A 26390-nucleotide genomic window follows, 5' to 3' on the forward strand; every position below is an offset into this window, starting at 1 on the left:
AAAAAAGAGAGGGTCAACCTATTGTCCAAAGCACCTGGAGGCAGAAGAAGAAATGGATGGAAACTAATCAAGGAGAGAACCAGCCTAAAACTAAGGAGAAATTCCCTGACAGTGAGAACAATTAATCAATGGAACGATTTGCCTTTAGCAGTTGTGGGTGCGCCATCACTGGATGTTTTCAAGAAGAGATTGGACGTCCATTTGTCTGAAATGGTATATAGGGTCTCCTCCTTGAGCAGAAATTTGGAATAGAAGACCTCCAGGTCCCTTCCAACTCTGTTACTTTTGTTACTTTTGTAATTATTTATTTGGTTTTTTCGGATTTAATTTATTTTGGGGCGGGGGATGTCATAGACATCCATTTTTCATTTTGAGAACCTGCTGGGTCTTACCTTCAAGTAAAAAATGTTAGTTACATTGTAAATTGCTAACAAATATGCTTTCACTACAATATGAAAGATGTTTCATTAATGGGCTAAGGGGCGGAAAATAGTAACATCAGAAAGCTTTGCTATATTTTTACTATAGTAAATATAGTAAAATATATTTAGTAAATAGTAAATTTTTAATAAATAAACAAAATAATAAAATTTTATACAGTAAAATATGTAGTATAAATATATATTTACTGTATTTTGCACAAGTTCATTCACTTCTCAAAGATATTAATTTCTGTTTCATCTCCAGTTTTATTATTGTTGTCTCTCAGTTCTTTGTTTCAGCACCCTATTTCACTTCAGATGCCATGTCATACTACAAAATTTTTAGCGACCAGAATGGCTATAAACACATCCATTACATCAACGACTCGGTGGTAGGTCAACCAAAGAACCAATCTAAAGTTCACCTATGTTGCAAGAGATGTGCTGTAGAATAAAGTATCTGACTTTAAATATGTTGTTTTTGTAGGAAAAGGCAATCCAGATCACCAGTGGTGAGTGGGAGGCCATATATATTTATAGAGTAACAGATGATGCAATGTAAGTATCCCACTCGCGTGGTATGTTGGTTATATTGCCTGTCAATGAAAATCATATGCAAGAATGCAAGAATGATTTTTCCATTAGCCTTGCAGCTGAACCCCATTTTTAAAGGTCTTTGAGAGTCATTCCATATGATTAGTTATAATGGATTCCCCTCAACAGCTATGCCTGGAAAGGCCTCAGAGTTAGATTTAGCCTACAGAGGAAAAAGAATTTCCCCTCCCTCAACTTGTGCATCCAATCATAAACATTGGACATGACTAGAAGTGTCTAATAACATCTTAATCAAGAATATAATCACTATTATATATGTTGTATTACTATGCTCTGCGTTATTTACTCATTCAGGCATAATAGCTGATTTAGATGTATTGGGAAGCCTATGTGGCTTTGCAAACAAAGCATCTATAAAGAAGCAACAATCAAATTGCCTTACTTTTTACTGAATGAAACCAGTCCCTTCTTCCTCCACATTATACTCATGGATTATTTCTAATAATAATAATAATAATAATAATAATAATAATAATAATAATAATAATTATTATTATTATTATTATTATTATTATTATTATTATTATTATTATTATTATTATTATTATTATTTGCAATCAGTTTTGTAGAGAACAAGAGTTTTGGAGAAGGAATGGGAGCTCCAGGTCATCAGATGCTCACATATTGATCTAGTTAAAAACTTAAACAGAGGGACCTCAGTTACTTTAAGGTTTGGTCTTAGCCTTGGCTTGTAACTTAAGATATATACATTCAGCCGATATTGGCTTGTTTAGAAAACTGATCAATCAAACCATGGTCTAGTGCAATATAGAAACTAAATTTGTCTCTGAATCAATAGGAATTCAGCATACAGATGCCTATGTATGAGTATAGTCCCAAAATAATATAACAACATTTATTTTTGAATAAGTATATATTGGATTGTTCAATAACAAAAAAAACTTTACGAGCTGAAGATCCAATTATCTTCCTTAAAGAGAAGCATGCATACATGTATTACATGCAAAAATAACAGAATAACAGAGTTGGAAGCGATACTAGAGGACTTCTAGTCTAATCTTCTGCTCAAGCAGGAAACTCCATAACATTTCAGACAAATCATTGTCCAATCTCTTCTTAAAAACCTCCAACGTTGAAGCACCCATAACTTCTGGAGGCAAGTTGTTCCACTGATTACCAGCAATTGTTCTAACTGTCAGGAAATTTCTCCTTAGTTCTAGGTTGATTCTTTCTTTGAACAGTTTCTACCGATTGCTTCTTGTCTTGCCTTCACCCCTCCCCTACTTCTTTGTGGTAGCCTTTTAAATATTGAAAAACTGCTATCATGTCACTCCTAGTCCTTCTTTTCATTAAACTAGACATACCCAGTTCCTGCAAATGTTCTTCATATATACTGGGAGAGAGAAAGATTTCCAAGATCCCTTTTTCTATAAACATTGCCGAAAATAAATGAATAGTACATTTAGTTTCTTCGTCTGTATCAGAGTCAAAAAAACAAGATACAGGTTGCAAAAATAGGCAGCTCCTAAGGGTTCTAAGAATTCCATTGTCCAACATCCTAATAAAATATTTATAGCAAGCTTATTTTCTGAATGTGGATCTTACATAGCCAAATGATACCTCCCACACAAAAAGATGAAGGGAGCAGCTTCAGGGAATCCTGTAGAACACAGGTGTCAAACTTGATGTGTCACATGACATCACGTGACGTATTGTGACTGTTTTTGCCTTTGCAGAGCCTGGGTGGGTGTGGCCTGCACATGATGCATCCAGCCCACGGGCTGCCTATTTGACACCCCTGGGTAGAGAAATATGGAGATAGCCTTGATGAAAGAATTTAGCAGCTGTTAGTTAAGCACCAGCCTTAGTCCGACAGGAAGGAAAGAGTAAGAAAGAAACTCAAGATTTCCCTGCCTCGATTCTCTTTGATATCAAAGGGGAAAGACCAAGAATCTTTATTAGGCTTTCAAAATTCTGTTACTGCATCCTTGTTCTTACAGTGTCTGTTTCCTACCTAGTCTACTTCAAAAGGCTGGCAAATCCAAAGTTTTACAAGAAAACCAAAGAATTGGGCAGGAAAGTAAATTAAACCTCAGTTAGTAGAACATAAATGACTAATGCTTTGGGAAAAACAAAAATCTAGAAAGAAGGGGAATTTCCTGTCTGGCTGGAACTGTTCCTGTTGTTTGAGCATTTTCTTATGAATCTTCATAATAAGTAACATTTTATAATTTCGTTCCATAGTGAATGCATAATTTATTTGCTAATGGATGTTGCCTTCCAGATTTTATTCAAGCAATGAATTTGAAGATTACCCAGGAAGAAGAAACATTTACAAGTAAGTTGCTATCAAAACTGCTGATGAAGGTACTGAAATCAGGAATAACCTCTTCAGCCGAAAAAATGCTTTTAAAAGTAAAAAAAAAAAGCCTCTGATGATCGCGCAGCTCAGCTGGGATTGTCAGAGGCTTTTAAAAGCATTTTTTCTACAACCTCTTCAGCCGAAGATGCTGTAGAAAAAATGCTTTTAAAAGCCTCTAACAATCCCAGCTGAGTTGCCTGATTGTCAGAGGCCTTTTTTTCTTTTAAAAGCCTCTGACGATCCCAGCTGAGTTGCCTGATTGTCAGAGGCTTTTTTTCTTTTAAAAACATTTTTTCTACAACCTCTTAGGCTGAAGAGGTTATGCTTTTAAAAGCCTCTGCCGATCAGGCAACTCAGCTGGGATCGTCAGAGGCTTTTAAAAGCATTTTTTAACAACCTCTTCGTCCAAAGAGGTTGTAGAAAAAATGTTTTAAAAGTTAAAAAAAAAAGTTGGCCACGCCCACCCAGTCACATTATCCCCCCATCAAGCCACGCCCACAGAACCAGTAGTAACAAATTTTACATTTCACCATTGATACATACACACACACACACACATACACATATATGCCACCAAAAAAGGCACCAGGTCTTATTTTCAGGAGGGGTGTCTTCCACTGACTCACCTCACTTGCATGCATTGCCCCCAGCCTTCTTTTCACTGTCAGAGGCCTTCAGGAACTTCTTCTGTAGCTGGCAAGGCCGGCAAGGCTTTCCTGAAGGCCTCTGCAGCCGATAACAGAGCTCCGGATCGATCTGGAGCTCTGTTATCAGCTGCAGAGGCCTTCAGGAAAGCCTTGGCAGGATTGCCGGCTGCAGAAGAAATGGGCCGGCAAGGCAAGTGTCGGGGTGTGCGAAGCCTGGCTGCAACTGTTTGAAGATAAGTAGTAGGGCAGCTCCATCCCCCATCCCCACCCTAGGTTAATTTTTACCCGTGGAGTGGGAGAGGTCTTAATTAGGATTTATTTTGGAGGTAGGGCTTATATTGGGTGCACATGTAAAAATCAAGTAGGACTTACTTTCGGGGTAGGTCATATTTTTGGGAAAACATACTAGTCCACATGAACCTCTTATCCAAAATCCACACCCTTCTATAGTAAGAAAACATCAGAAAAGACCGATAGAGATTGGGAACATCTTTCTATATATAGACTGATTTTTTTTTCTAAATCTGCCTTTTTTACAGAATTGGAAGAAATCCTGTATCAAAGCAGTGCATTACTTGTAATTTACGAAAAGAAAGATGCCAGTATTATGCAGCAAGATTCAGTAATGATGCCAGCTATTATGCACTAATCTGTTATGGTATGTCAAATTTGTGGGTAAATAAAATCCTAATAGCTATTTCAAGTCACAATTCACTATTTCTACTTTAGAGCACCTTAATAGCAGTAAATGAATGTGTACAATATTAAGTACACTTATCTGGGAGTAATCCCCAGTGAATATCATGATGTTTAGCTTATACATGTGGATACAGAAAGTACCATCCATATGTTACAGTAGCTGGGTATGGTGAGGGTGGGGATTGTTTACAATTGGCTTGTTGCCGATGAATGATTTTCCCCCTTCATGATAGATGGTTTATTATTTGGAATCCTGTATATGGAGTTGGATTCCCTCTCTGGATTGGGTCTGGTGGATAGAGTAGTAAATAGTACATACATACATACATACATACATACATACATACATACATACATCTTTTACAAAATAAAATAATGCCATTCAGTTTTCTATTATAAAGGTAATTTAATGTATAGTATAATCATCTGGAAAATTAGGATGGTGCATTTCAGAGTTATAAATCATCTATATCACTTTCTAGTTATGAAATGGCAAAGACTCTGGCAGCATAATCTTTCATCCTTTGAAACAAACTGTAAGACAAATTAAGGCCACACCCATTGAATACGTGAATGAGTTGGTTTTGACATGAGGGAGCTCAAAGTTGATTTGAACAAGTTTTAGAATGTAGGAAACTGTCTTCAGAATGTGGAACCATCAAATCATGAGGATGAGAAAGAGAGGCATCATCTATCCATGGTTTCAGCCAGGGGCATTTCCCAACTGCTCTGGAACTTGAACTCCTAAAAATTGAACCTAGAATATTTTTCACCCTGCACAAGGATTCTGCAACTGAGCTCTGAGTTTGTGGAATCAGGAAAGGCTCTGTCAGACCAGTGCTCTGGATTAGTTTCCTAAAATAAACTTTTAAAAGTAGCTTCTTTGCTCCCATCCCATCCGTGCAGAGACACAGTTTAAGTTGTTTCCGGGTTGAAAAGATTAATCTTTGTTACGGTATTTAAAATCCAAACCAAAGTAAAAATAAAATAAATTATAAAATAAAATGCAGATTCCATTTAAAGAGAGAAATCTGGGTGTAACCATATTGGTAGATTAGTACGGATGAATGAAACTGATGTTTGGATAGCAATGTACATTTTCCTCAGGTCATATTAGGGAGAAAATAGTTGCCGTACAGTTTTTATCATAGATTTGTTTTGTACAAGGTGTACAAGCATTGCAAATGATGACTATGTCACTAGCAAAATTGCAAACATAACTAAATAAGCACTTCCATCATTCATCTGTGCCAAAACTGTGTCACGCAGGGAATGTGCTCACCTTGAGAAATGAGTTAAGACAACTTATCCAGATTCTTTTGTGCATGGTTAATTCTGTGCTCAAGTTATGTAACCATTTAGGTATCTTTTCATCTGGGTGAGTGAAGAGAACTGTATAGAATGCAAAGGTTAACTTTTTACCTTATTCTCAGCAACACTGTTGGTATACACACACACATACACACACAGAGAGAGAGAGAGAGAGAGAGAGAGATGACATCTACTGAGGGCTATTAAGGAAGGTGGGGGCTGCTTTCCAAGAGCATATTTTTCCATTTCTCATCCAGGGAAATATAATATTCTGTCTTTTTAATGTTTCTCAAAATATTTCATTCTTCTAGGAGAGGGGTGGCTGCTAACTTTCTACAGCAGTAAGAGTGGCAAAATGGCATTACTTTTCAGATTTTACTGCATCTTACTGCCATGAAGTATTATCAGAGATGTTTTTGTACTTGTGGAATCCCAGAAACTGGATCATGTTCTCTATAATATAAATGTGGACATTTGTGGGTTGAATCCTGCAATCCCACTATCAAGTAGGGCACTTTGTAGAAACATTGAGCAAGTTACTTCCAATGTAAATTCAGGTCCCTGTACATCTACTGTCATTCTAACACCCAACTGAGCTTTGCAGTTTTCTCAAATTAATATGTTAAACTTATGGGGAGAAAAAACTGTGAGCGATGAACAAATGGGAATATGCAAGTAGCTAAGCAATGAAATCATTTTCAGTAGTGATAATATGTTTCAGATATTTTGTTTTAATGGAGATTCTTTTTTTTATTCTAATCAATACTGCAGGCCCAGGCATCCCCATTTCTACTATATACGATAACAGATCTAACAAAGGTAAGGATGTAAGGATTTGCCTCTCCTCTCTGCTCAAGAAAGTAGAACTCTTGAAGCCCTTAGCATTTCAAAAGGAAACTTTTATTGAAAGGAATGTGATAGCAAGACAAAGAAATCTGGATCTGAGGATTCCCGCGCAATTCCATTAGGTTAAAGCAGTTAGAAACCCCTCCCTTCAGTCCCATGTTGAATAGGCCAATCCAGGAAGGTATGAAGTTGTTTTGCAAATCGCAGAGTGAGAAGGTGATAAGAAGTTGTTCTCAGGCGTCGCTTGTTGGAGGCTCCAAAGCTGAGACAAAACAGATGGTCCTCTTCACCTTACATTCCAAGAAGATAAATCAAAGCACAGGTTAGATAGGCACCAGGAAAAAGGCTATAAACTAAAGAATGCACCCAGGCCCTGTCTCCACCAGAATGGCAGCATCCCAATCTATGGGACCTGACAAAGGGTGTCAAAGCCTAACCAGCTTTACACACTTTGAGGCTAATCTTAGCTGCTGTAGGCATAAGGAGAAAAGTCATACATCAAAACTAGCACAGCAAAGACTAGCTTCAACTTGACTCATCAGGATGAGAAGAGATAAAGGCCCTGCCATGAGTCACTGTGGGAAAAAAATGTCAAAGCATGTTTATGTTGTGATTAAGCACAAGTGAGGAAAAGATCTTTGATTCTGATGACCAGAGTGATAAAATGTTTTTACACTTCATCTAAAGCTGACTTGTACTGCCCCGATTGCAAGAAAGAAAAGACAAAATTCTGTTTAGGTTAGAAACCATTTGGTATTCATATTCAGCTTCCGTAAAATTTTAGGCACATAAACCTGAAAAAGATACGAACACCGTTTAACTATTATAATACTGGCTTTGCTATTTATTTGTCTGCTTTGTAGGTTAAGTAAATATACAACAAAATTGTGATATAAATGATTTATCATGATTAACTTTTTTCATTCAATTAAACACTTAACAGAGTATATGAAATGAGCCATACATTACATTATTTATATTCAGATTACCTAATAAATTGAATTTACCACCCTGTAATGAGGTTTACCTTAATTGCAGGAAACTTTAGTCCTACCCCCCACCCCCCATCCCTGCATTTTTCTAGGAAAATCTCAACTCTGTTTCAGTTACATCGTGAAACTTTTGCTCTTTCCATAATTATAAACTTGGGAAATTCATATACTCATTTCAATTTAACAGACGTGACATTTAACCTTTTATTAGTATCCAGTTGTGTAACATTTCAAGAACAGAGAATCAATGAGAAATGTATTTCTAATTCAAAACTTTTTATATACAGAAATTAAAGTCTTAGAAGACAATGCAGATTTGGAGTCTGCTCTGCAAAAAATCAGTTTACCAATAGAGAAGATTAACAAACTTGAAGTGGATGGCATAAGTAAGTATTATTTGTTTTTCACATCTAATTTTTCAGTGTGTGCACAAGAATGAAATAGTTGCTACTTAAAAACTTACGGTGTAATATCTGAATTTAGATCAAGAAACAGTGCAGTAGAGTTTTCCCTTCAACAGTGTATTAAGAAATTAATTCCTGGAATCCTATACATTAATAGCTTATTCCCAGACAAAGACTGCGTATCATCTATTTAGTGAACATCTGAAGTTACAACGGCACTGAAAAAAATGACTTATGAACAGTTTTCACACTTAAGATTGTTGCAGCATTCTCAAAATTCAGGCATGTCACAACTGGCATATATTTATGACAGTTTCACAGTCCTGGGTTCATATGATCACCATTTGTAACCTTCCCAGCCAGCTTCCGACAAGCACAGTCAATGGGAGAAGCCAGATTTGCTTAATGACCGCATGATTCACTTAACTATTGTCATTAACTATGACAAGAAAGATCGTTAAATGGGGCAAAACTCACTCAGTCACTGCCTTGCTTAGCAACTGACATTTTGGGCTCAATTGTGATCATAATTTGAGGACTACCTGGGAGAATGTTTTTCTTACATCTTTGCAGATAGCATCATCTGGCTGATCTTACCTGGGCTCAGGAGCTAATCAGCATCAGACCTTGTTAATGCTTAGATTGGATACTTTAAAAAAAAAAGGAATCACAGATCTGTAGGCTAAATTGGCAAGTTGAAAGAAAAAAAAAATCCTGAAACACAGCAATGGAAGTCTAATTCTGCATAGCTGCCAAGAAAATTACATGGGCAAATCCATGAAGTTCTCGGGACTCAATCAGACTTTATAAAGCATCACAAACCACAGATGTCATAATAGAAAATGCAAGTATATAATGCAAAATACAATGTGGCATGCATGATTAAAAAAAAGGCCTGCTGTGGTATTTAATCCACTTGGCTATCAACAATGCAAACTTTGCAGCCACAAGTATTACCATGGGATCTTAAACTGCCACAGGAAGTTTCACATCAAATTCATTCATTCTCTCCCCTCCCCCTTTTTCTTCTAGCTTTATGGTACAAGATGCTTCTACCTCCAAAGTTTGATCGATCCAAGAAATATCCTCTTCTTATAAAGGTGTATGTAATATTTTATTCAATCGTTCTCCCTATATACCTTATATATACTGTCAAAGTTTTCAATAGCTTTGCAAAGCTGGCCACAGCACATCGGGATTAGCAATAGCAATAGCACTCCGATTTATATACCGTTTCACAGTGGTTTTACAGCCCTCTCTAAGCAGTTTACAGAGTCAGCATATTGCCCATAACAATTTGGCTTCCCATTTTACCCACCTAAGAAGGATGGAAGTGTCAGGGTGCTAATTAATCCCATTCTGCTTTTGGGTAATCGCACCTTGATTTAGAGACGTGGATCGTGGCATTTTCCTTGTGTATATTTTTGCAAGAAAATAAACCCCAAATATATTTTTTCTAAGAAAAACTCATTTATTTGTTATAAAGAAAATAAAACATCTTACTAATCTAAATAATTACATTTTGGCAACGTTCCTGCCGGCCACCTCTCTGTGGTCAGACTTCTTGGCAAGAGAACAAAGAAAGTGTGAAGTAGAAAGAAAGGAATGCAGATATGCGTAGTTAGCTTACTGATAAGAAATTTGGCAAGCTATGGAAAGTCTGACAGTCCAGAAATATGAGCTCAGCTGGTAAATACAAAAAAATGCAGTGACAGGAAGGATGAGACAACCTTGAGCTGGTGAGATTTGAACGGCCAAATTGCAGGCAGCTGGCAGTCAGCAGAAGTAGCCTGCAGTACTGCATTCTAACCACTGCGCCACCACAGCTCAATGTATGCTGGGTATGCAGAAGTTCCCAAGTGAAATCCTCTTCATCTTCGGGGGGGAAAACTCCATGTTAGGCTGCTCTTCTCAAGCAAGATAGTTCAAAGTAATGTAGGAAATTATTTGTATTTTCTACCAGCACCTTGGTTTCTTCAGGAGCTCAAAGTAATAACTTTTCCCATAACAGCTCTGTGGACGGACGGACAGACGGACGGACGGACAGACAGATAGACAGACACTTTATTTTGGTCATTGACAAATAAAGCTCTGTGGGATATTTAGAAAATAAAAGATGGTTGCTGGTCCAAAGATACTCAGTGAGCTTCTTTGTCCGAGAGTAGTCTTCTCAATCATAATAGTCCAAAACTTTAACCACTGTGTCATTCTGTGTGTGAGAAGTAATTCCAAAACTCCAATGAGGAACTCCTTCATCATTCTGTTTTTCTTATGCTATTTATTAAATATTTAAGGACCTTAGGGATGTTAACGTAGAATGCTTTAAATTCCATTGATATTTCCCTTAGGTATGGAGGGCCTTGTAGCCAAAATGTGAAGCATACCTTTAGCGTTAGCTGGATCAGCTATCTTGCAAGCAAAGAAGATATTGTGGTAGCACTTGTGGATGGCAGAGGAACCGCTTTCCAAGGTGATAAGATGTTGCATGCAGTTTATCGAAAACTTGGAGTTTATGAAGTTGAAGATCAAATCTCAGCTGTAAGGTAAGAATAAGGAGAGATTTTGGGTAGCATTACAGCCCTTCTAGGAGTAAGTTCACGAATAGCCGCTGAGATTTATTCAGTTGCTGATCATGTTTGATGCTAAAGAAATATATGTTAATAAATTAGTTATAATTTCTATTTGCTGTCAATTCAGTACATATGGGAATATTCCGATCAGTCATTGCTATAACACTATTTTTTTAGATTTGAGAATTTGGCAAAATTTAAACTAAACTAAATATTTGGCAAAATATTTCTGTAGCTTTGTAAAGACTGCCAGATGAGTTTATGTGGCAGTCTTTACAAAGCTACAGAAATGTTTTTATTATTTCTCCTTGCACAACCCCGATATTCTTGACCTATCCCATGAATATAACAGTTTTTCTTCTGGATTTGGTGGAATTCTTGGAAGGACTTCTGGATTTGTTTCAGAAGTCAACACTTAAGAGCTCTGAATATGTTAGAAAGGGTATAAATTTGATGCTCCGCACGTGTGGAAGTAATGTTTGCATGGACCTTTTTTAAGCTGAGCAAAGATTATTAGTCTGGCTTGACAAATTATGAACCAGCCGGACTAAGAATAGAACCTAGAGTTCTCACCTCTACATCTTGCTTGCATGTTCCCGTAACTGTATGGACCTCTTATCTCTTTCACCCCATTTCTCCTTTCTGATGCTTCCGTTTCCTCTTTGCTGTTTAAATGCACAGAGTGAAGTAGATGGGGCAATTTACCATTTTGATTTCCATCTTGCTATCGTTACTTTCTTTGTACAATGCAATAGCAAAATTGTTTGTTTTATAGTAACCATAACAGTTTTAAATTGGTGTCATAAAGTAATAAACTGAAGATACTAGGGTGACAGATTTGATCTAGGTTAGTTTTACACATACTCATTCATAAGTACATTTCATTTTTCTGTACCTATCAGATTTTTTATCAGCAAAAACATGCATTTAGGATCTGGGATTCTGATATATTTAGTTCTGGATGGGGTGGCACTATCCCAGACAGACCCAGTTCGCGACTTGGGGTGGTTTTCCTGGGCTCGGGACTCTGTTTGAAGAGCAGGTAACAGTCATGGTCAGGACAGCCTTTGCACAACTTTGGTTTGTGCACCAGTTGCAGGATTTCCATGATCAGGAGTCCCAGCACTCAATCATTCAAGCCCTGGTCATCTCATGTCTGGACTACTGCAATGCCCTCTACATGGGGCTACCCTTGAAGGGCATTTGGAAGCTACAACTGGTACAGAGTGTGGTGGCATAGATAGAACACTTCTACCAAAAAAAAAGATAATGGCAAATTTCCTATTTTACTCTACAGCCCCACCTGTGCTGGCATACTGCAGATCCCATCAGTCAAGGAATTTTGGCTGGCGGGGTCAAGGAAAAGAGCCTTCTCTTCCATGATTCCTGCCCTTTAGGTAGATAGGTAGGTAGGTAGGCAGGCAGGCAGACGGACGGACAGACGGACGGACAGATGGATGGACAGACAGACACAAAGGAAAAAGACAATGGCAAAACACTTCTGCATTGGTGCCAATAGTATCACATGGTGTCAAAGTTGATTGAAATGATTTTTTTTTGTTTAGTTTAATTTTTATTGCCATAAATATTAATAATACACCATCCAAAAAAGTAAGGTTTTATTGTAAGCATCAACAGGAAAACTCTTCCACCTGCTTGAAATATTTTGGTCATTTTCTCTTCTGCTTCTCTGTTGCTGTATCCCCTGGTGGTGATCCTCATTAATTTGAATTTCTAATAATGGGATTATCGTTCCATAAACCTGCTTGCTTCTTAAGTACCTTGCATGTGAAAACTAACCTTCCTGATGCCCTTTCTTCCTGTGACTGCTTTGTTGAAATATGGTCCAGGTTCTTATGACCCACTGATGACCCACTGATAAGATCCTAAATAATATTAGCTCTCAATTAATTGCTAAACATGTTACTTCTTCAAGCTCATGTCTAGATGCCTTTGGACAATATTGACTTCCCACGTTCCTAGGCTACCTCTTTGTGGGATAGCCTCATGAAACCTTGCAAGGTGGGAGCAGATTATCCTACCCATTAATAGGGTTTGAATCTGGATTTCCCGTATCTAACCTCAGATTCCAACCAATGCTTTCAACTGAATGCCAAGGAAAGGGGTTTTTGTAGAAGATGTCTGTTCATTGTTTAAAAAAAACTCCTCGGTTTAAATTCCTGCTTTCCCCAGAGATACACAGTAAGATTGAGACAAATAACTTTTCCTTAGCCTCGGTTTCCCCCTCCCCAATTGTCCAGTTTATCTTGCAAGTTGTAGATGAAGATGAAGATTACAGCTAGAAAATGTAGAGAAAGTACTCTAGATAGGTGAAAGTGCAACCTAAAAGCTAAGTATTACTAAGTAGTTCTGTCATCTAGGCAACTTAACAATAAATTTAATAAAATATCCCAAAACAACTGGAGCACTATTTGAACACCGTTGCCATTAACAAATTCACCATCATTCAATTGCAAAATGCAGCTTTACTTGGAACAGCTTACATCCCGTGACGATATCTCAAACATTATCAAACATCCACATCAGCCTATCTCAGGTCTTGGGAAGGACTCAATCATCCTCATCTTCATTTAACGACCCCATAATCCCTTGCAGGGTGTAGTCTGGGCAACTGAATGGAGCTAGCAGAGTGTTTAAATGGCTGGATGCCCTTCCTGTCACCAATGCGGAGTTTTGTTCAGCAGATATATTCTCAGTGTGCCCAAAGAGAGAAATATCTGCCTCTACCTAGGATCAAACTCACAGCCTTCTGATTGTGAGGCGAGAGCTCCACCTCTAGGCCACCACACCGCTCCCTTGGGAGTGGACGAAACTCAATAGGTGGACGAAAATGCCAAATCCAGTCTGAACATCTGGATGACTGGGTGACGAATAATAATAAAGGCAAACTTGCAAAACAGAGAAGTAAAAGAAAAATAAGTTCATTAAACTAGCAAATCAGAAAGAGCTAATAACAGCTGACTTTCCTTGTCTCCAAAAGACTTTGGGAAGGTTGGACATATTTATCGAAAGAGATCTCTCATTCAAACCTAAAAGCCAGATAGAGGAAAGTACTCTCTGTCCATTGGAACTACACCAATGGTAGGTTGCTACCAGTTCACCCCAGTTCGGGCAAACCGGTAGCAGCAGCAGCGGAAGGCTCCGCCCACCCACCTAGACATCATCAAATACGCTCTGCACATGCGCAGAAGTGGCGTGCGCACAAGTGAAGCAAGCGCACACGCGCTAATGAACCAGTAGCAAAGGTAAGTGAAACGCACCACTGAGCTACACGGTTTTATGTAGAACTTTGACTTGAACATAGGATAAGCAGACTGGATGAGACACCACCAAGAAATCACAGGACTGCCTGTATACACACAGAAACATATACTGGGGGAGGTTCAGATTTGTCGTAGTTAAAGCTTTTTATCCCACCTTTTCATGACCAGAAACAATCCTGTATTTTGATAAAGCACCTATTACATTTAAATGTTTGAAACTGGGCACATCAGCAGATCCCATAGGCTAGGCTACCAGATCAAGGTTGCAAAAATCCAGATGCCCAGAAGATGACACCAAAGAAAAGAGGTGTATTGAGTTCTGTGATCATCTAGTCTAGTGAATGCCAAGATTTTTGCAGCCCTGGTCTGATAAATATACCATAAGCAAAATAACATCTATTTTTGTATCCCCTCTTGGAATTTATTTTATATATACACAGATATAATTAGTTCTAAGTTAATTACGTCCAAAAGATTAGAGTTAATGAAAGGTCAGTGAAGTTAGGTTTGTAATTCACAATGTCTCCTGGCTTGTTTAAACTTAGGTTGGAAAGGGCAATTTAAAATTAGAAGCAGAATTTTTGCACTGTTTGTAAAATAGAGGTTAGAAGGAGATTAGGATTAGGATTTGGCAAAAGTTGCCAAAACACGTACATGTGACATTGTGGTTTAAGATAAAATCTAAATGACCAGCTGTCTTTGGCTTTACTAGGCTCAGACCCATATTAAGAAGCTGATATCTATTAACAGTGTAATTATTAGAGGATTTTTAAAATATTTTTCTGCCACATAACCCTTCTTGTGTTTTCTAGCATCCCACAGTACTTTAAAACATCTATGTTTCTTTAATTAATTGTGTGCATTTTTCTTCCAAACAGAAAATTTATAGACATGGGTTTTATTGATGAAAAACGAATAGCCATATGGGGTTGGGTATGTATACAGTACTTTAAAAAAAATTTTTTTAAAAAAAATCTTGAATAATCATGTTCTGTTTAGCCTGTCACTTGCAGTTTGTTTTTCTTATCTTCTTCCTTGGCTTGGATTCCCATAAAGCAGCTTGGCAAAAAATATAATATAGCATACTTTCTCAAAGAAAAATGTCAAAAACTGAATTCATTGGTTGATATTTGAGATCAGGTAACATTGTTGTCCTAACTTCTTATATTAACATAATTATTATATTGACCAGTGATGACATAACTATATATAAAACGCTATGACTGAATGATATAATGGATATATTTTCTGAGCCCACCCAATCCAAGGAGTTCATGACAGGTGAAATAAATTACGCATGAAGAGCACAATGCTTATTAATAGAGAAGCTCATAAAACAATTCCCCTTTTTCTTTATGCCTGATGGAGCCCTTTGCTGGAAAAAGCTTCCCTCTTTCTTTTTTCCTATATAAGTTCTCTTAAAATATTTCAGATAAACAACATGATTCTGTCATTGAAACTAGCCATCCTCAACCTTTATACAGAAGCAGTTGAGAACACTTCAAACCCAGAGCATATTAAGGGTGTGCTTAGAAACTGGACACCTTGGTGGGTGAAAGTCTCCACAAAGTATTCATTTACCAACATTCACATTATTTTGTCCCTTCGCTCACTCATGCTCCCACTCCCCCAGTTTACTTTTGTCATTTTTTTGTCCCGTATGATGATGGGCACTTCTAAATGGAGCACCAGACTAAAGTAGTCTGCTCTCATTGTTAAGACTTGGGCGGGGGGGAATATCCTTGGCAATAAACATAATTTTGGATCGTGTTGGCCCTTTGTTTTTCAGCATTCCAACTTCCTACTTGTTAAATTAATCCTTAAAAAGATCAGCGCTAGGCATGATAAGCATTGGCTTAGCTGAAGGGGTGCTTCCTCTGAGGTTAGCCTGCAACAAATGAAATGCTCCCATCCTCACAGAGCCACGATGGGAAAAAATTGCACTTAAGCAGAGAAAGGTGCCCTCAGACCACCTTGAAAGTGACTAGGGAATTAACAGAGGAAAACCATCATCCATTTCTGCCTGCTGGTTCTAATGACAGGTTAACCAGGCAGTGCAGATAAGATGCTACTGCAAATATTTGTCTACAGCTGCAGAATCATGCAATTTTGTGGGTAACTGAGATCAGAAGGGGTTATTTTCCAAATTAATGTTTAACGTTGTGCTGGTAGAATCATAAAGGTTGGGATTGAGCTCTTTTGTTAGTCCACGGAAAACCTGTGTTGCTAGCATTAGGGGGGTCCCTACGGTGCAAATAGCCACATATATCATGACCAGTGGTGGGTTTCTATCGGTTCGCCCCGGTTCGGGCGAACAGGTAGTGGCGGCGGCAGGAGGCTCCGCCCACCCTCCTGGACATCATCACAAACGGTCTGCCTACGCGCAGAAGGTTCTGCGCATGCACAGAAGCGCTGCGCACGAGCGAAGCAAGCGAGTGCATGTGCGTGCTCCCAATTCCAAACCAGTAATGAAGGTAAGTGGAACCCACTACTGATCGTGACCGAAGGAATGTATAGCTACAGTTTATTTCATCACAGTCTATTGTTCAATGAAACAACTCTCTAGTTTTTCACAACTTTTACCATGTCGTAAATCCTGCCCTAATTGTCATGGTTAGGTTCACACAACATGTTAAAGCCAAACTAAAGACATTATCATTTGCCATCTTCTGTGAGCAGACCCCAGGATCAAAGCCCATACCCTGGGTGCATATTTATTATTAAATTTATTGGTCGCCCATCTTAACACAGGGTAACTCTGGACACCCACTTCTGAGTAACCCCGTTTCTATGGTTTGCTTCTTTTTCCGTTGCACGTGTTCTCACCTTGAGACAGATCAGTAAAAGGCAAGCTCTCTAGCCATCACTGTCAATAACACTGCCATGTTATTTTAGTATATCAAATCCCATAATCACCTCTCTAGTCCTACCACAGTTTTGATAAGAGCCTTGGTAGTACAGTGATCTAAAGCACCCTGTTATTAAGAACAGCTGCCTGCAATTACTGCAGGTTCGAATCTCGCCAAGGCTCAAGGTTGACTCAGCCTTCCATCCTTTCTAAGGTAGGTAAATTGAGGACCCAGTTTGTGGGGGCAATAAGCTGACTTTGTATAAATATACAAAAGAATGAAGGCTATTGCTTAACACACTGTAAGCCACCCTGAGTCTCCGGAGAAGGGCGGCATATAAATCAAATAAAAAAAAAACAGTGCTGTAATAGCAAATGAAGTAACATGCTGACTTTAATGGCATGGTAACTCCGCTCCCAAGACAGTCATCTCACTCTACACTGTGGGAAAGCTGTTCCTGGTTTTTTTTCCTTCTTCTTCAGACTGTAAAGCATCTCAGTAGAATTTTTCTTTGTTGCTTACTTTGTAAGGATCGCAGTCCCTTGATAATGCTGTTACAGTATATCACATAATGTTTTCTTCATCTCCATGCAATGTAGAACAGGGATGTCAAACTCATGACTCGTGAGCCGGATGCGTCATGCACTGGCTATGCCCACCCCCGGTATAGCGAAGGGGGAAAAAGTTGTGATATGTCATGTGACGACGATGTGACAATGCAAGTTTGACACCCCTGCCTTAGAATTTCAACTTTCCTAATATTAGTACATTCCTTAGTCTCCCTCATATATGTAAATAATATGTGCCAATATGCAAATGGGCATGAAGAATTACTGAGAAGAACTATTTTCTCTTTTTATGAAAAAGGCATGAAAAATTGAGAAATTTTGTCACAGATCATTTCTAACGTAAATGGTTATTACTCTTCAGCTAAAAGCACATCTGGGGCACAGCAGCATTTCTTTCACCTTCTGTAATTGAACCTGCAATAAACATTGGCTAGGTTCATATATCATGTTATGCCACATTATTAAACATGGTTTGTTGAATATAATCCACAATTGGATGGGTTCACACATAAAACTGAGTAATAAGCCGTGGCTCACAAACCATAATGGCTGGGTGTATATAACGTGCAAACAAAGCCAATCCCAAATCATATGGCTTGATACGATGTAAGAACCTAATCATAGTCCCTTCTTTCTGTCATTGCAGAAGGGAAAATGCAGGTTCAGGTTCTGGTTCTCACTCAATTATGGAACTAACCTGGCTGATTTGGGATCAACTACAATCTCTCCCAAGATTGTTATGAGGTTAAAATAAGGTGAGATCCTCAGGTGCAACATTTTAGACTCCTAGAGGAATTAAAGAGAGCGGTATTTTTTTAAGAAGAGAAATATTGGGAAGTCCCATTTGCTCTAGTGGCTCATAGAAAATTATTCAGGAGAAATTGTTGAGTAATCTGTATTCCTGGATGCCAAAACAAATGTTCTCCTTGGCTTCAGTATATTTTTACTTGGATTCTTAGAGAGCAAATACTTGCCTTTTCGAATATTAACTTCTCTCTTGTTTGTTTCTAGTCCTACGGTGGATATGTTACATCTCTGGCACTTGGGTCTGGTACTGGCATGTTTAAGTGTGGAATAGCTGTGGCTCCTGTTTCCAGCTGGGAATATTATGGTATGGAAAAACAACTAACAATCTGAAGTTTTGACAGCTGGATACAGAAAATGGGTTATTTTTTAAAAAAAATAGGTCACTGCTAGGCCTTTGCTCATATGAAAAGAAAGGTCTGAGGCACACTTCATCTAAAAACACCTTCTTCAAAATACACTTTCTTTTAAAAACAAGCACACCTTCTCTTGGGCAAAGCTTGCTTTGAAATAGTTTGCAGAGTTGCTGAGTATATGTCTTCAAAGCAGATGTTCTTAAAACAACCAAGGCAAAACACAGGCCTTTTCAAAGAAACAGTTGTCCATGAAAACGCTCCTGTTTCCAATTATTAGGTGCCCTTTTTAAGATCAGTCGTAGCTTCAGATGTTAAACTTTGGCTGGGCCTGCTCTTCATCTCAATCGGTTCTGCACGCAACCTTGTGGCTACGAAGCTGGCAGCTTGGCATCAGGCCCAGCTACTTCTTGGACACTCTTCCACCTTCATTACCTTATTTATGCCATCCAAGGCAACCTTTTTTTTTTTTTTTACCCTTTGCAAGGGTTTGCTGCTGAAGAAACAATACAAAATGGTAGTCAGCCCACAAATCAAAACACATAGAATCAGGAGTGAAATCTACTTATCTTCCCTACCGGTTCGGAAGTGCGCGCACATCACATGTGATTTTAGACCCTCTGCACATGCGCAAAGCTTTCTGAGCATGCGCAGAGGATCAAAAACAGGTTTTAACCAGGAAGTAATGACATCCGGGCGTGTGGGCGGAGCCTCACACTGCTGCCGCTACTGATTCTCCGAACCACCCGCCACCGCCGCTACTGTTTCGCCCAAACCGGTGCGAACCGGTAGCATTTCACCCCTGCATAGAATGCATATCACAGAGACATATACTTCCACATAACCATCAAATTAAGGTACAAACAGCTTGGTTTTGACAACTCCCTGCTTCCATGGCAAAAAAATATTTTCGTAATCAATTCAGTAAGAAGGTCTATCTGTGTAAAATGGTTTTGCACTTAATATACAAACTAAAAGAGTGAAGGCACTCTCATCACTCTGGCTAATAGTAGGCTTGCCCCCTGTGTGATTATGGCTGCTTTGATGTGTTTCGTAGCCTGAGGCCAAAAGCTGCCCAAACTTCCCCTTGAATGCCCAGCATGAATGAATGAATGTAAATGCATGCTTTACAATACATTTGCTCTTGCGTGCGTGTTAATGTGTTTCTGTGCATTGTGACAACTGCATTTATTGTATATTGCAGCATCCATCTACACTGAACGATTTATGGGTCTTCCAACCAAATCTGACAATCTTGAGCATTACAAAGTAAGAATCCTGTAAACATTCCTATATTTTAATTATACTCTTACTGTTTAATTTCAGATTTCCTTTTCCTGCCTTTTGCTCCTTGGCTGAGTTGTGTCAGCTGCCCTCTTCTTGTCTTTGCCGGTTCTTCCATCTGACATTGTCTTAAATTGATGTTTGAGGGTAATTGGGAGGCCTTGTCTATTTGGATGGGGGGGTGGGCGTGGTTGGCAGAGGGTAACACTTACTTTATAAAGGAAATTAAAGCTCTCCCTGATGGCGCAGCAGACTAATGCACTGTTATTAACATAAGTTGCCTGCAATTACTGCAAGTTCAAATCTCACCAGGCTCAAGGTTGACTCAGCCTTCCATCCTTTTTAAGGTAGGTAAAATGAGGACCCAGACTGTGGGGGCAATAAGCTGACTTTGTATAAATATATACAAAAGAATGAAGGCTATTGCTTAATGCATTGTAAGCCACCCTGAGTCTCCGGAGAAGGGCGGCATATAAATCAAATTAAAAAATGAAAAATGAAAAAGCCATGCCCTCATAACATAGCCTTTACCTCATCCACAAACTATTCCCGAGATAGCTTAAAATGCCATGGGGAGTTCCAGTATTTCAACAACAATAAGTCACAACAATAAGCCTTGGTTGTGAGCTGACGCACTTCATTGATTCTGTTGGTTAGTGTTATAGTTAACTTATGGCCAGCAGGACCATACAAGAGTCACTGTGTTGGTGTTGAATTGCTCCCTGTGGTCCCCAAGCACTGTCTTTGGGAAGGAAGAGAAGCCAGGGAAAAAAAACTTGGCTCTTTTGCTGCACCCACCAGGGATTGGCTTAGAGACCTAAGCTGGCCTGAAGGCAGTGGGCAGAAGGAGGAAAGGGAGGGGGAGAGGGAAAGAGAGAGAGAATGAGAGAGAGAGATGCCTCTGCTGCTTCAAAATCCAACTCTCACTAGGTTTCTCAATAGTTTAATTTAATTTAATTTAATTAATTCAATTTATATGCCGCCTTTCTCTGAAGACTCAGGGCGGCTTACAATGCATTTAAAAAAAAAACATTATAAAAACATTTAAAAATTAAAACATTAAAACCCATTCACACCATTCATGGCCGGATCTCACACGATCGCAACAGCGAGATCAACGGCCCCAGGCCTGCCGGAATAGCCAGGTCTTCACCGCTTTTCGGAAGGCCAATAGGGTGGGGGTGGTCCGGATCTCAGGAGGTAACTGGTTCCAGAGACCTGGGGCTGCCATAGAGAAGGCCCTCCCCCGCGGGCCCGCCAGCCGGCATTGCTTAGCTGACGGGACCCGGAGGAGACCAACTCTGTGGGATCTTACCGGTTGTTGGGAGCTATGTGATAGAAGGCGGTCTCGAAGATAATTCTTCAGTCTGCTTTTTAAAAAAATAAATAAATAAAAGTTTAATGCTATTCCGTAATAGTGTTAAACATGTATCCAAAAGAAACCTATCAGATCCTACTTGGAGTCCCTTTAGATGCGCTCACACAAACCACTTGGGCAAAAACAGAGTGACAGATGATATCTTTGCCAGTCTGTCTATCAAAACTTGCCATCTCCCCCGCTCAGCCTGTGTTGATAGATGTTTTTCCATCAACCGCTAATGTTTGAGGGTTGGGAGAGGAACAAAACTGAAGGTATCCTCCAACTTTTTTTTTTTTTAAATATGCCCTGTACACAGGGAATAAGGGCAGTGTCATTGGCTGGCAAGCTAGGTATTGCTAGTAATGGCATCCAATTCTGTGCCAGTATGGTTTGTGGATGGCTCAAGGGATTGGCAAATAGTAGTTTAACTTTACTGGAAAAATGAGGTAGATGACTTTACATAGCATTGTCCCCATGGTCTTTTCCCTCCAGTTTGAAACAAAACAGCAGGAATCTTATCCGTAGTACATTGAACATTTTGGGCTACTTATGCAGAATGTTTATGTTGTAGAAATAAGGCAAACCAAGCCTTATTTCAGGAAAATGAGAAATTAAGACGAAATGAGATGTTTATTGACTCATTCATAGTTTTATCTTGCTTCTCTTTTCTGGGCTATACCTTTTCTGGGCTACCTAAGAAGGAAGTCGTTTCTTTGAACTAACCCTAAGGTAACCATGATTCAAACAAATTTTCAAAATAGATTTGCAACACAATTTATTACTGAAATGTACATTTGGCTGATGGCTGTATCTCTTTTAATGATAACTCCTTTGAGTCTTGCATTGAAATATTTCTATGAGATGATGATGATGTTAACCATTCAGTCATGTCTGACTCTTGGCAATTCTATGGACCAGGTCTCTCTACATCTTCCAATCTTGCACTACTATGAGAAACAGTAGACCTCAACTTATGACCACAATTGACCCAAAATTTCTGTTGCTAAGTGAGACATTTGTTAAGTGAGTTTTACCCCATTTTACAACACTTAACAGTTGTTAAGTGATTCACTGCAGTTGGTAAATTAGTAATATGGTTGTTAAATGAATCTGGCTTCCCCGTTGACTTTGTTAGAAGGTCGCAAAAGGTGATCACATGACATTCCCCACCTCCCCCAGAACACTGCAACCATCATAAATATGAACCAGTTGCCAAGCACCTAAATTTTGATCACATGACCATGGGGATGCCGCAACATGTGTGAACTGTTGTGTCACGGTGTAAATGTGAAAAAAATGGTCCTGAGTCACTTTTGTCAGTGCTGTTGTAACTTCGAACGGTCACTAAATGAACTGTTGTAAGTTGAGGTCTCTCTGTATTTGCAGGTAATTCCTTAAACAAAACCCATGAAGCCTAAGATTTAAGAACAATTAGCAGAAAGTAGAGAAAAACTTTTCATGGCCTGATAGATTAGTGTCACAAGAACATAGGACAATTGGTAATGAAGGCACCTATCATTTTTACATTTGGCAATTCCGTAATTGTTCATTATTTTCCCTTTCAGAATTCAACGGTTATGGCAAGGGCTCAGAATTTCCATAATGTGGATTACCTTCTCATCCATGGAACAGCAGATGGTGAGGTCTATGAAAAACTGGTACCAATCCTGAGACAGAACCACTTTGTTAAAGAAACATTAAGCATTTCTCTGTTCCTGTGAGCAGGGTCAATACATTTAGACATATTTTCATTTTCTATCTGGCACATTGAGCACTGCTGACTCATTGTTGATCGTCCCTGCTATATCGCTTGTTAACTCATGACACGAGTCTAATGTTCTACTCTTGCGTGATTTCTGGTATTTGTCAGACTGGTGGGATTCTTGTTTTTAATCAGCCACATTCACTTTCTTAATTTCTTTTCTTCCTTGCTTTTTTTTTTATTATTATTATTTCAGATAATGTTCATTTTCAGAACTCGGCACAGATCTCCAAAGCCTTAGTCAATGCACAAGTGGATTTTCAAGCAATGGTAGATATGATCAAATCATTTAAGCGCTAATGGGTCACGCAAATAATTTGGGATAGTTGTTCAGTATTAGATTAGGAGTGGGGCAGGGGTGGGTTCTACTTACCTTTACTACCGGTTTGCAACGGGGCCACGCGCAAGTGCTTGCTTTGCTCTCTCGCTCTTCTGCACATGCGCAGAAGCTTCCTGATGATGTCTGGGTCAGTGGGCAGAGCCTCCCGCCGGTTTTACTACCAGTTCTATAGAACCGATCCGAACCGGGGGCAACCCACCACTGGAGTGGGGATAGGTTTTAATCCACCCTCAATCATAGATGTTTGCCTGCTAAATTTGAGGAAGTTATTCTCACCCAGTTCAACCTACTTTACAGAGTTGCCTTTAGGAGCGGAAAATGGGAGGATTGATTGATTGATTTTGATTACATGCCATCAAGTCAGTATTGATTCTTAGTGTCCACCTAGATTTTCTCCATGGCAATCTGTTCCTAACTTGTGTTTCAGGTCTTCCAATAGTAAAAGAGTAGGAGGGACTGCTATATATGCTGCTTTGAACTCCTGAATGAAAGGCAGGCTATAAATCTAATAAATAAACTGCTACTGCAACTCAATCAAAGAGAACATAGCTGGAAAGGACCTTGGAGATCTTCTAGTCTAGCTGAAGCAGGAGTTCCTATACCATTCCAGACAGGTAGAAGTCTTTTCTTAAAATCCTCCAGTGATGAAGCACTGACGTCTGATGGCAAGCTGTTCCATTGGTTAATTGTCCTCACTGTTAGGAAGTTTCTCCTTAATTCCAGGTTGCTTCTCTCCTTGATTAGTTTCTATCCATTGTTTCAGACCACATTGAGATGTAGCATAGTCAGATAATGTATTAGAGTATATTAGAGAAAAGAATGGGAGGACTTCCAGAATTAAAACCAAGTCTCCAAATACTACAACTAATTAAATAAAATTTAATTAATCTCGGCTATTCCTTTAATTAAAATTCTGTTTAGCAGGTATGACACTATAAGTCCAAACTGTGCCCAGTAAAATTGTTTGTAAAATGGCCTAAATTACTTGAGAAATTACTAAATGTCACAGGATTTTCACTTCATTTTCTCACCCAAAGTATTGCAAGATTTTAGGTGGGAACGTGAAAATGCCACAACTTTTGCTGATCTCTTGGGATTTAAATAAGGTAATTTTAGGCTGAATTTTTGGTCTAGCCACTGCTTTTCAGGGTATTGTATGCACCATGCTGCCTACAGGAACAGTACTGCTGACCCCTTGCTTACATGGGAAGCCCAAAATCTTCCTCCAATGGGCAAAGGACAAGACTGATAGCTTAAACATTTTCATCTTCTTAAAACCAGTTTTGCTTTTAAACTGGAATCACAGATGCAAATGCCTGCTATCGTAACTTCTTATTTCCCAATAAGAGAGGAGGGTGGAAACTAATCAAGGAGAGAAGCTCTGGAACTAAGGAGAAAATTCATGGCGGTCAGAGCAATCAACCAATGGAATATCTTGCCTTCAGAAGTTATGTGTGCTCCAACACTGGAGGTTTTTAAGAATGATTGGACAACTATTTGTCTGAAATGGTATAGGGTTTCCTGCCTGAGCAGGGGGTTGGACTATAAGACCTCCAGGATCCCTTCCAACTCTATTATTCTGTATTCTGTATAAAAGGGAGATGTATAAAATTTTAGATGCCAAAATTGTTGTAAACTTGGGGGGGGAGGAGGGAAGAAAGGTTACCTCTGATAGGAAGCCAGCATGTTTATGCTACTTGTCAAAACACAAATAGAAGAAAAGTTTTTGTGATATAAATGGGGGGGGGGTAATTTTGCAATTCTGAAGACCTCATTTTAAGACAAAAAACTAATGCTGATCCCAGCTGTTTTCATTACAATCAGTGCAGATTGGCTCTTTTGGCTTGGATGTTTGCCATTGTAACCGTGCTGATGCCCCTTCAGGACCTAAATGGCTTTTGTTATGAATGAGAGAATCACACAAGTTTTGGCTTTTGTTCTTGGAACAGGAAACCCACCCACCCCTCCATGTATAACATACTACAACAGCAAGGTCTTGCTATGCAACCTTAGCCAGCAGTTTAGCAATTTGGGTCTCACTGGCTCAAGGTTGACTCAGCCTTCCATCCTTCTGTGGTCGGTAAAATGAGGACCCAGATTGTTGAGGGCAATATGATGACTCTGTAAACAGCTTCAAGAGGGCTGTAAAGCACTGTGAACCAGTATATAAGTCTAAGTGCTATTGCTATTGCTTAGCGTGTGAGAGCATAAGATGAGATGCAAAGACCCAAATCCCCTTTTCTGTCTCCCATCCCATCTTATAAAGTTTTTATTGTTTGTTTGAATTCTGCTTAAGAACCATAGAATTAAGATAATGTTTCTCTTCCTTTTCAGTGGTACACAGACCAAAACCATGGAATTCCAGGCCTTTCTTTGAAGCACCTCTACATTCACATGACACATTTCCTGAAACAGTGTTTTTCTCTGCCTTAAGGAGTCCTCTCTTCTGTCTTGATTCCAAGACGAAGCAATGTGGATTGCACAAACTATGCACATTCCAAAAGTAGGCTAAAAAGGGAATTAAAGAGGTGCTGATGATTCTGACTGACCCATGTGTACCGCTTGGGAATTTTTGTTAGTCTGGAAATAAATGAATACAAATAAAAGTGTGAAAATAAAGGCTGCATGTTTTGCTTATTCTCTCCCTCTATTGTCAGTAGTCTCACAGGTCAAATACAGGCATACATTTTGAGTCAAGAATATAAAGAATTCGGGGGGTGTGCATGTAGGGGAAGAGTCCATTTATTGATGAAGAAGAAGCATGTGTGTTCTGCCCCAGGTACAGACCCCAATTGTAATTTTGTAATTCTGGTGCAGCTAACTACATGGAGTTGAGAGTGGAAGGTATTTATACCTTCTCTTGGGCTCTGTATTTGAGCTTCCTGTTCCTGTGCAAGAACATGTATTCTATTGCTGTTGTCAGACTCCCATGGTCATGTTTGTCTGAGCTAAGTTT

The 26390-nt window shown here is 39.0% G+C and overlaps 1 protein-coding gene across 1 annotated transcript in view; it reads left to right on the forward strand.

Annotated features, from left to right (window-relative positions):
- The window catches only part of FAP (fibroblast activation protein alpha), a 64828-nt gene extending 38789 nt beyond the window's left edge, over positions 1 to 26039 (forward strand). The window contains exons 14-27 of the mRNA XM_070934167.1: positions 710 to 814; positions 910 to 980; positions 3283 to 3336; positions 4547 to 4665; positions 6789 to 6836; positions 8143 to 8241; positions 9292 to 9361; positions 10608 to 10802; positions 14992 to 15046; positions 18543 to 18642; positions 19893 to 19957; positions 22898 to 22970; positions 23291 to 23364; positions 25769 to 26039. Of these exons, the coding sequence (XP_070790268.1) occupies positions 710 to 814; positions 910 to 980; positions 3283 to 3336; positions 4547 to 4665; positions 6789 to 6836; positions 8143 to 8241; positions 9292 to 9361; positions 10608 to 10802; positions 14992 to 15046; positions 18543 to 18642; positions 19893 to 19957; positions 22898 to 22970; positions 23291 to 23364; positions 25769 to 25867 (1227 nt within the window). The 3' untranslated portion in view covers positions 25868 to 26039. The remainder of the gene's footprint in view (positions 1 to 709; positions 815 to 909; positions 981 to 3282; positions 3337 to 4546; positions 4666 to 6788; positions 6837 to 8142; positions 8242 to 9291; positions 9362 to 10607; positions 10803 to 14991; positions 15047 to 18542; positions 18643 to 19892; positions 19958 to 22897; positions 22971 to 23290; positions 23365 to 25768) is intronic.
- The last annotated feature ends 351 nt before the right edge of the window (positions 26040 to 26390 follow it).

This window comes from Pituophis catenifer, unplaced genomic scaffold, assembly GCF_029215685.1.
Source record: "Pituophis catenifer annectens isolate HBS135680 unplaced genomic scaffold, rPitCat1.0.hap2 SCAF_1, whole genome shotgun sequence".
NCBI classification, from domain to species: domain Eukaryota; kingdom Metazoa; phylum Chordata; class Lepidosauria; order Squamata; family Colubridae; genus Pituophis; species Pituophis catenifer.